This window comes from Cryptomeria japonica, chromosome 11, assembly GCF_030272615.1.
Source record: "Cryptomeria japonica chromosome 11, Sugi_1.0, whole genome shotgun sequence".
NCBI lineage: Eukaryota > Viridiplantae > Streptophyta > Pinopsida > Cupressales > Cupressaceae > Cryptomeria > Cryptomeria japonica.
In genome coordinates, this window is record NC_081415.1 from 451,290,920 (window position 1) to 451,299,726 (window position 8,807).

Below are 8,807 nucleotides of genomic sequence, written 5' to 3' on the forward strand. Positions count from 1 at the left end.
CATTCACTGTCAATCATTGCTTCTCATGATGACTGCATCTTCATCCGGTGGGAGTCCTGTTGTTTTGTAACCCCACAGCATACCTGTGACCTGTTCATTCTTCTCCTCCAGTGTTGATGTGATTTAGGTAACATTTTGCCTCTTCATCACAAACAACAACTCAAGCATCTTGGCCATCATGCTTGTACACAGGTCATGAGATTTACCGGCCGACAACCACTCAATTGGTTGATCTCACTTCTCTATGTCAACTCATCACTTACCAGTTGACATCCTTTACTTACTGGTGACCGGTACCAGTCACCTTACCATTCCATCCACACAAGTCAGGCACTAACTTGTGTATCGGTGACTCCAATGGTCATTCATCCTTACCTTACCGGTGTCCTGCAACACAAGGTGATATCAAAGATATCTCAACATGTACTCCTACATGACAATGTTGCACATACATCTCTTCTACCAGTAGTCATCCCATACCGGTCAAGATCAATGACAACACAATGCCAATAATCTCCCCCTTTGGCATTGACGTCAACTCATGTAGTATCCAGCATACTACATAATCCGTCTCCCCCTTTCTCTAATCCATGGATTCTCACCACATGTAGTATGTTGTATACTACAGAATCTTTCTTCCACTTTGACAACAATGGCAAAGGGCATTGTTAGGATATCATTCCTCCCTGTATTTACTAGTCACTGACAGAATTCTTTCTCCCACTTTGATACCAATTGTTACCTATTATTACATTTTCTCAAGTCACAACACTTGATATGGAGGTCTTAACCGTCAACTGACACCAATTGAGCATGCAAATTTATACCATTTGTTAAAATACTCAATTGTAGAGGGATATGTCAGTGAACACTACTCACCTACCGATCGAACTACATCACCTCCCGTTTGATCCCAAATTTCTTTAGGAATCAAATGTGCTAGTACTACCAATACAACCAGCCAACTGACAAGTAGGAATCAAATGTGATTGTACTATGAATACAACCAACCAAATGATAGGTAGATACCCTTTATAATGAAATTTTATTGGGTATTCCTACTGTAACTTTTCATCATCTATAGTTTTGGGCAGTCAGTGCACTTACTCTTCCAAGTTCAAGCATTCCGGATTTGCATCATAGCCACTTGAACTCTCCCTGAGTCATACATCTCAGGTCCTCATCTCCGGTGAGGTCTAATACCGGGACCTCCAATCATCTCCATGTATCGGTTGAGCTATGCAGGTGAGATCATCTAATGATCTTTCAGCTTCATTAATTCGTCACAGCTCATGACATGATCCTGGATGAACACAATGCCATACAATGTCATCATCAAGTCATAATTCTAACTGATTAGCCCACAAACATGCATGCCTGCATCATCAACCACTGGGCCAATATATGTCATTCAGGTCTTCATCAACACCACCTGAGACATAACTCCACATCCCATGATACCGGGGCTAATGCAATGATCTCCAACTTCATTGTCTTACATAACCTACAAGTACCTGTTAGTATTTATGTTGATAACATCCTGCACATACCAGTTTCCTATACTGGTCCACTATCACTACCAGAGCACCTTCCTGTGACTCCTGACATTCTGTGTCACTCTGTATTTGATTCCAATTTTTATCTTGTCATACATTGATACAACAGTAGTGATTCAGCTTTGATCTGTGGGTGTGTAGTCAAGGCCATCTCTACACACTTTATCACATTTTCTTCCTTTATACCGGCATCACCTAGTTATTCCAAGTGTCCTTCTTCCACTGAGGGGGTGAACGATAAATTTAGTATATTACTCCCCCTAAGATCCTGCATCTCCTTTAGGCCTTAGGAGATAATACATGTGCAATGAGTGCACAGTGTCGGTCCATGGTCTTCTTCCTCCATAACTGCTTGGTCTCATTCATCTTCCCATTTTCAGGCTTGGGAGCAGGTCTTTCCTTCTTTTGCTGATGGGTCCTTCCATTTCCTAATTCTCCATCACAGCTAGAAGTAATGCTATAGTAGCACACAACATCCATCCCAACTTCATGATTGGGGAATCTCTTGACATACCGGTTTGACCATCTTCTTCTGGTCATGTTTTTGTGACTGGCAATCGAAAATGGTGAACCTCTTGCTCCTGCAGGGAGATTTCTCCTTTGGCTCCATGCAGGTCTCTAACTTCCATATGCTCTATACCCACCTTTCTACAAAGCATAGTTGTTATACCGGCCTCCATGTGAGTGCAAGTTCCTCTTCTCTACATTCAAACTCTCTATGGCCAGATCCATTGTAGTTATGACAAACAACATTTGCATAACTAGGAGAGGGTACATGCATGTATCTACTCCTAGATACATTTTTCTTATATGCATGATGTCTATGAGGTCCTAGATTATTCTTTCTAGATCTCATTCTATATTCCTCTACCCTATGGCCATAAGCATTACATGCAAAGTAGTAACCGGTAAAGGATGGCACATGACTTACAAATTTATTTTGCAATGCATGAGGAGCCCTTACCGGTTTAGCATCCCCATTTCTTCTTCTTTGAGAATGGATCCTTGGTTGTCCATTTTGTGCAGCTCTTCCATCTGGTCTCTTCTTCTCCCACACTTTCTTTGCCCTGTGGGTGGTAGCATTTCCTTGTCCTCTGCCCACAGGAGGTCCTCTTTGTTGTCTTCTCATTTTTCTGTTTCCGGTGAAGCTGTCTTCTCCCATATTCCCTTTACCTTTAGGATCTGCATTGTTCCTTTTTGCAGCACCAATCATCATTCTTGTCTGCAAGTCTTCACCAGTTGTCCTTAGGTCAACCTTCTTTTCGGGGATCATTTCTGACTGTGAAGGTCTATCCCTTGTTCTCTCCATTTGAGGAGACAAACTGAATGTCATTGTGTGGGACATTCTTGCTGGTGGAGCATTCACTGGCACCACTTCCTAATCCTTCAGTGCCCTTGGCATGCTTTTGCTTTTTTAACATTTTGTCTGAGGCATCATTGCTGCCATCAAACTGGGTTCTTACCTTGAGCTCATTCTGACATTTCTCAAGGTTATTTCGAAGAGACTCCATTTCTCCAAGCAGCTTCTGATATTCTTTATCTTTAACTTCTAGCCTAGATGTTAGATCTTCACACCGACACTCCTTGGTGTTCTCTGCCTGGGACTTCAATTCTGAGATACATTTCTTAGATGCTTCAAGGCATTTTTTCAACCGGTTCTGCTGCACTATAGCAGCATTCTTGAATAGCTTGTATTCATTCTTACTCTACTGAGTTCTTCAAGAGCATTTACAAGTTCACCTTCAAGATCTATTGTTGCTTCCTCTTCTTCTTCTCCTTCACTATCACTGTTAAACACATCCTGTTGATGGGATCTATTTTCCCTATCACTTTTAGATGTGTGCTCCTCATCTTCAGATTCTTGATCCATGAAGAGGTGGGTTCCTTCATCATAAATGCTGCAGCTACTAGCAGATATGCCTTCATCATTTGCAGATTCATGAGATGCATTTCTCATACTGTCTTCACAAGCCTATCCTGAAGTAGTAGGCTCATTTCCATAGAGCTTCTTCAATCTCTCCCATAAGCTTTTTGATGTTTTGCATCTGTCCACCTGTGAGGAGACATCACTTGTGAGCCCACTGAATATAGCCTTCGTGGCTTCTTCATTACACAAGAAACTTCTTTCTTCTTTAGATTTGGTGGGAGGAACGACATTCCTAGGGAGACCATTAATAACTGCCATCCAAACATCATAACCTAGGGAGGACATGTAGACTTCCATTCTGCAACTCCAAATGGCATAGTTTGATCCATTAAACACTGGAGCAGGGATTGACACTAAACAAACTATTGTGTCCTTAAGCCAAAATCTACCCAAGCAGGAGAAAGCTCATCTAACTAGGAACCTACGCTCTGATACCAATTGTTAGACACATTGCACCACAGAGAGGGGGGGCAAAATAGTGGTTCTCAAACTTGTCTTTTTAACAACCTAGGTGTGTACACTAGTTATGGGATTTAATACAATGCAAACTTACCGATTAGTGGGGAGACTAGCCACAAAAGCACTCACACAAAGGGACATCACATAACACCAGTATGTGTTTGTATTATGGATGACTTCGTCATGTGTTGCATTGGTTTTGTCATCAATGTCAACAATTATCTTTCTGGAGGTCTATATTGTTGATTTGGCACTCTGGTTATATTGGTTTGTTGATGAACCAACACATTGTGGTCCCGGTATGGATATTGGCTTATGCACAGTTACCAGTATATGTTTCATCGGCAGTTCAAGAAGTTGATGATGACTTGTTATCATCTAAAGATCATTTGGTTATTTCAAAGACATGAATTGGATGTTTGCATTCGGCGTTTTGCATATTGGCTTGATCGGGCTCACATATTTGCCTTGACCGACAGTTAGGTCTAGGTTATGAACCGGCATAAGAAAACATGTTCCAAATCAGCATGGCAAGTTTTGGAAATGATTTATTGATTGGATAATGTGTAAATGTATTGAGGCCAACATATTGTATTGCACCAAGACTTATTTTGTAATTGATTTTAAATGTAATATCTTTTGGGAGCCGACCGAATGGTTAGGTCTTAGGTTCTATATAAATAATTGTAAGATCTTATTTGGAAGGAGAGTACATATGTGTTGAGATTATTGTGAAGAGATAAAACAAGCAGATCCTTGTGCGAATCACACAGATGTCATCTAAAGGTTGAAGGAAAGAATGTTAAAGGTCATGAAGGTGTTTAGTCCTCATGCACAGAGCTTAAACTGGTACTCAATCCGACATTGAAGATGCTAAATTGAAGCAGTGCATTGATTATTGGATTTAACCATCCAATAGTGTAGTCAGTGAGACTCCTAATTTTGTGATTGAGCAGTGAGCTCTAGGCGGTTGGCCTTTCTGCATGTGTAGACCCCATTATTGTATTCACATACTATCTCCAGTAGTATCATTTGATTGTGGGTAAGGTTTCCCGCCATGGTTTTTCCCCTTGCAGGGTTTCCATGTCAAAATCTTTGTGTTATGTGTTGTGGATGTTGTTTTGCTTTCTGTTACATGCATTAAGTTGTACCGGTATTACTATAACTGTTAATCTATTTTACCAGCACTAAATTTTAGGTTGAAGTAATTTGTTTTGGGTTTCAATTTATTGACAACTGATTCACCCCCCCCCCTCTCAGTTGTTCTTCTTGATTCCTAACAATTGGTATAAGAGCCTAGTTCTCTTTTTGTAGAAGCCTAACAGCTTGAGGAGATCCTATGGAAGCAAGTATCTTTAGGAAGGACAATCCCAAACTTGATGGAACTAACTATGGTATATGGAAGATCAGAATGGAGACACATATGAACTACATTGGAAGAGAGATCTGGGATGTTACAAAGAATGGCTATGTTGCTCCTAATTAGAATAACCCTAATCCACCAACCTTAGCTAAAGACTTGGAGAATGATTGCAAAGTAAGAGAAGCACTTCTAAGCGCATTATCAGATCAGTAAATCATGAGATTATCAGACAGATCTACAGCAAAAGCTATTTAGGATAAATTGGAAACATTGAATGAAGGAGATTCCACTGTCAAAATTGCAAAACTGGAATGTTACCGGGTCAGGTATGAAAATTTAAAAATGGAAGAGGATGAAAGAATTTCTGCATTTATGGAAAGAGTTAATGAAATTGTTTTAGGAATACAATATTGTGGGGGATCTTTAAGTGAAGATGAAATTGTTTCTAAAGTTTTAAGAGCTTTGCCACCAGCTTACAAAATGAAAGTGGCAGCTATTAATGAGTTGAGAACAATGCCTAATACATCAGTATCTAGAGATACATTGGTTGGAAAAATTTCAATATTTGAGTTTGAAGAATTTGGTCCTGCTGCTACAGTCAAGACTAATATAGCCTTCAAAGCATCATCATCATCATCTGACAAATTTTATTGGAAAGCACTTTATGCAAAATAACTTGAAGATATCAGAAGAAAAAATGAAGAACTTGAAGCACTATTTGCAAGGAAGATGTCTAAAGGTCCAGTAGGAAGTAAGTATGAAGGTAAAGCACCTTTCAAATGTTTTAATTGCAATAAAGTTGGTCATATGGCGTCTAGGTGTCCTGATAGACATTCAAGACTAAGAGATGAGGCAAAGAGAACATATAAGCCTAACCATGAATATCAGAGATACAAATCTAAGAAAAACAGAGATAAGTCATGTTACTATGCAGATGAAGGTGTTACAGATGATTATGATGAAGATCTAGCCGATAGTGGATGGGCATTTGTTGCAATAAAAGAAGATCAACCGGCACCTGTTGTAAAACTAGTAGAGCAGGCATTAGCAGCAAAAATTGAAGAAAATGATGAATGGATCATAGTGGATGTTCACATCATATGACTGGTGATAAAAGCAAATTCTTATCATTACAGGAATATCATGGAGGTCAAGTAAGATTTGGAGATGACAAAGCTTGTTTGATCAAAGGAAGAGGCACTATATCTTTGGATGGTAAGCACAATACTGACAATGTTTATTATGTTGAAGGTTTAAATCATAATCTTTTGAGTGTTGGTCAGTTAGTGGAAAAATGATTTCAATTACAATTCCAGAATAGAAAACACAAAATCATAAACTGAACTAGATTGGAGATTGCAACCGGTAATTAGACTAAAGGTAATATCTTTCATTTGAATACCAGCAATAAGACGTGTTTGATTGCTCAGATTGATGAAAGTTGGTTATGGCATATGAATGTCATATATCTATTTTCCTTTTTAAGCATTTGGGAGTGTTCAAAATCTAGATAAGTAATATTTAATGGCTTTTCAAATTAATGCAATTGTCAATACTATTTAAAAAAATAAATGTATACCTATTTATTCAATATGTGTAGGCATTCTTGCCTCTCCTGATTCTCTCAATGGGAATCTCCTATAAATTTTCCAAAGAAGCTTATTGTGAGATTACAATATTAGCAAATAATGGAATATAGAATCATAGACTAAAAAATTATATTTCATTAAGAGTTTTTGGGAGGATGGAAATGCTAAACTTATATTTTAACCATTTAATTGAGAGAACCATTCGTAATATAATACCAACAATTTCAATGATTACTAATGATTGATATACACTTCTCATGCATCGTTTTTAATAAATACCTATAACTTTAAATATAGATCTATTAAAAAATCCAAAAAACATTATATATAAATTACAAGGACAAAGTTATTACACAGCCTCTTAATACAAATACTAATATCTCAAATGAAATTAAATTTTAAATCAAATAAAGCTCAAAATAAAATTAGCATCACAAACCAAATGTAAAGCTCAAATGCAAACCCTTCATTAAAAAATATTATATTAAAACAAAACAGATTGCAATGAATGCCGGATAGCTGAATAAAAAAAAAACTCCGCCATATGTTCAATTGCGAAGATTACAGAGAAATTCTAAACGCCTGGTCAAAACAAAGCCCAGCATGGAGTGAGCATCAAGAACCAAATATAACCCGTTTCAGTAAAAGTAAAAAGCCTCGTAGAGCATTTACACACTACACACGATAATGTCTGTAAAAGAATATGAAGAAAAGCGATGTCCTCACGGCCTAAAAGAAGCTCGCTTTTGCAATGGCCATCATCACACCAGCTTAAAAAACCTTGGATCTTCATTGACTTTGACAGTGCCAAATACCCACATAGATCCTCTGAGTGCTGCAACATTCTTGCTCTTCACTAAATCATTAAAAAAGCAGCAAATTTGCACTACTCTGAGCTCCTTATTCCAAAACAATGAAGTGAGTAAGAAAATTGAAGGAAAAAACAGTCATGTACCCCTGCCAAGCATTTCCTGCCATTTGAGAAAAGAATCCTGCCTCTGCAATTCCATCTCCTTATAAAACTTGGCAATAAAATCCTCCGCTTCTCTATCAACTTCCACTTTCTTATCCTTGTTGGTGTGATCGTGATCAGACTCAGAGGAATAATGAGAAGGAGCATTTTCAATGCTGAAGCGCGGAAAAGAAAGAGAGAGAGAAAGCGTCCTATTCTCCCAACGCTGAGTGCAACCCAACACTAGAGAGCGCAAAGAGGCCCATTTAGAAGTCGCAGTACTGATCTGCCATTTCAGAGGGGTGGTGGTGGTGAAAGAAAACTGGTAATCCAATCTTTTCATGCTTGCCCTCTTTCTCATCATCATCGTCACATATTTCACCACACTGCGAAAACCCTTTCTACACAAGCGCTTTGGCACGGAAAAATCCATTGTTACCCAATCTCTGAAACAGTTTTTTTGTCTTCCCTCTCTGTTGAAGAGCAAAAGAGCTAGAAAGATGACCGTTGTGTGAGATGCAGAACACACAGAAAAGCTTTACAAGGGATGCCTGTGAGAGTAATTGATCCAGCCCTGAGGGTTTTAATATTGTGTGCTGAGGTAACGAAAACTTTCATCTTTACAAACATCCAAGGAATGTGACGTAAGATGGAGCGATTTGTCGTGGGACGCAAGAAACTTCTAATCTATTATGACAAGAGTTACGTTTGAGGAGTTTTTTTATTGTTATAGAGGAATGTGACAAGGAGGCCCCTGTATTTATCTTCTTCACTAAGGAAGAAGTCTTATGGAGGGGGTTTAGCAGGTCTTTGTGAGATTAAGGAAAAATGGTACATGTTCAATTGGAATTTTATAATAGAAAATAATAAGAGTTCTTATATTTTGTTTTTAATGTTTCTAGAATGGAATTAAAATGTTTTTCATTAGTTTAGGGAATTTTTTTATCATATGGTATTATTC

At 38.3% G+C, this 8,807-nt stretch overlaps 1 protein-coding gene across 1 annotated transcript; it reads right to left on the reverse strand.

Annotated features, from left to right (window-relative positions):
* Positions 1-7,341: 7,341 nt before the first annotated feature.
* Positions 7,342-8,412, reverse strand: LOC131041421 (uncharacterized). Its single transcript, XM_057974506.2, has one exon. It carries the CDS (start codon positions 8,277-8,279, stop codon positions 7,842-7,844), a length of 438 nt encoding a protein of 145 aa, XP_057830489.2. The 5' UTR covers positions 8,280-8,412; the 3' UTR covers positions 7,342-7,841.
* Positions 8,413-8,807: the final 395 nt, after the last annotated feature.

What these genes read in the sequence shown, in the direction of transcription:
- LOC131041421 (XM_057974506.2), bottom strand. Translation starts at nt 8,279, where the DNA reads ATGGATTTTTCCGTGCCAAAGCGCTTGTGTAGAAAGGGTTTTCGCAGT.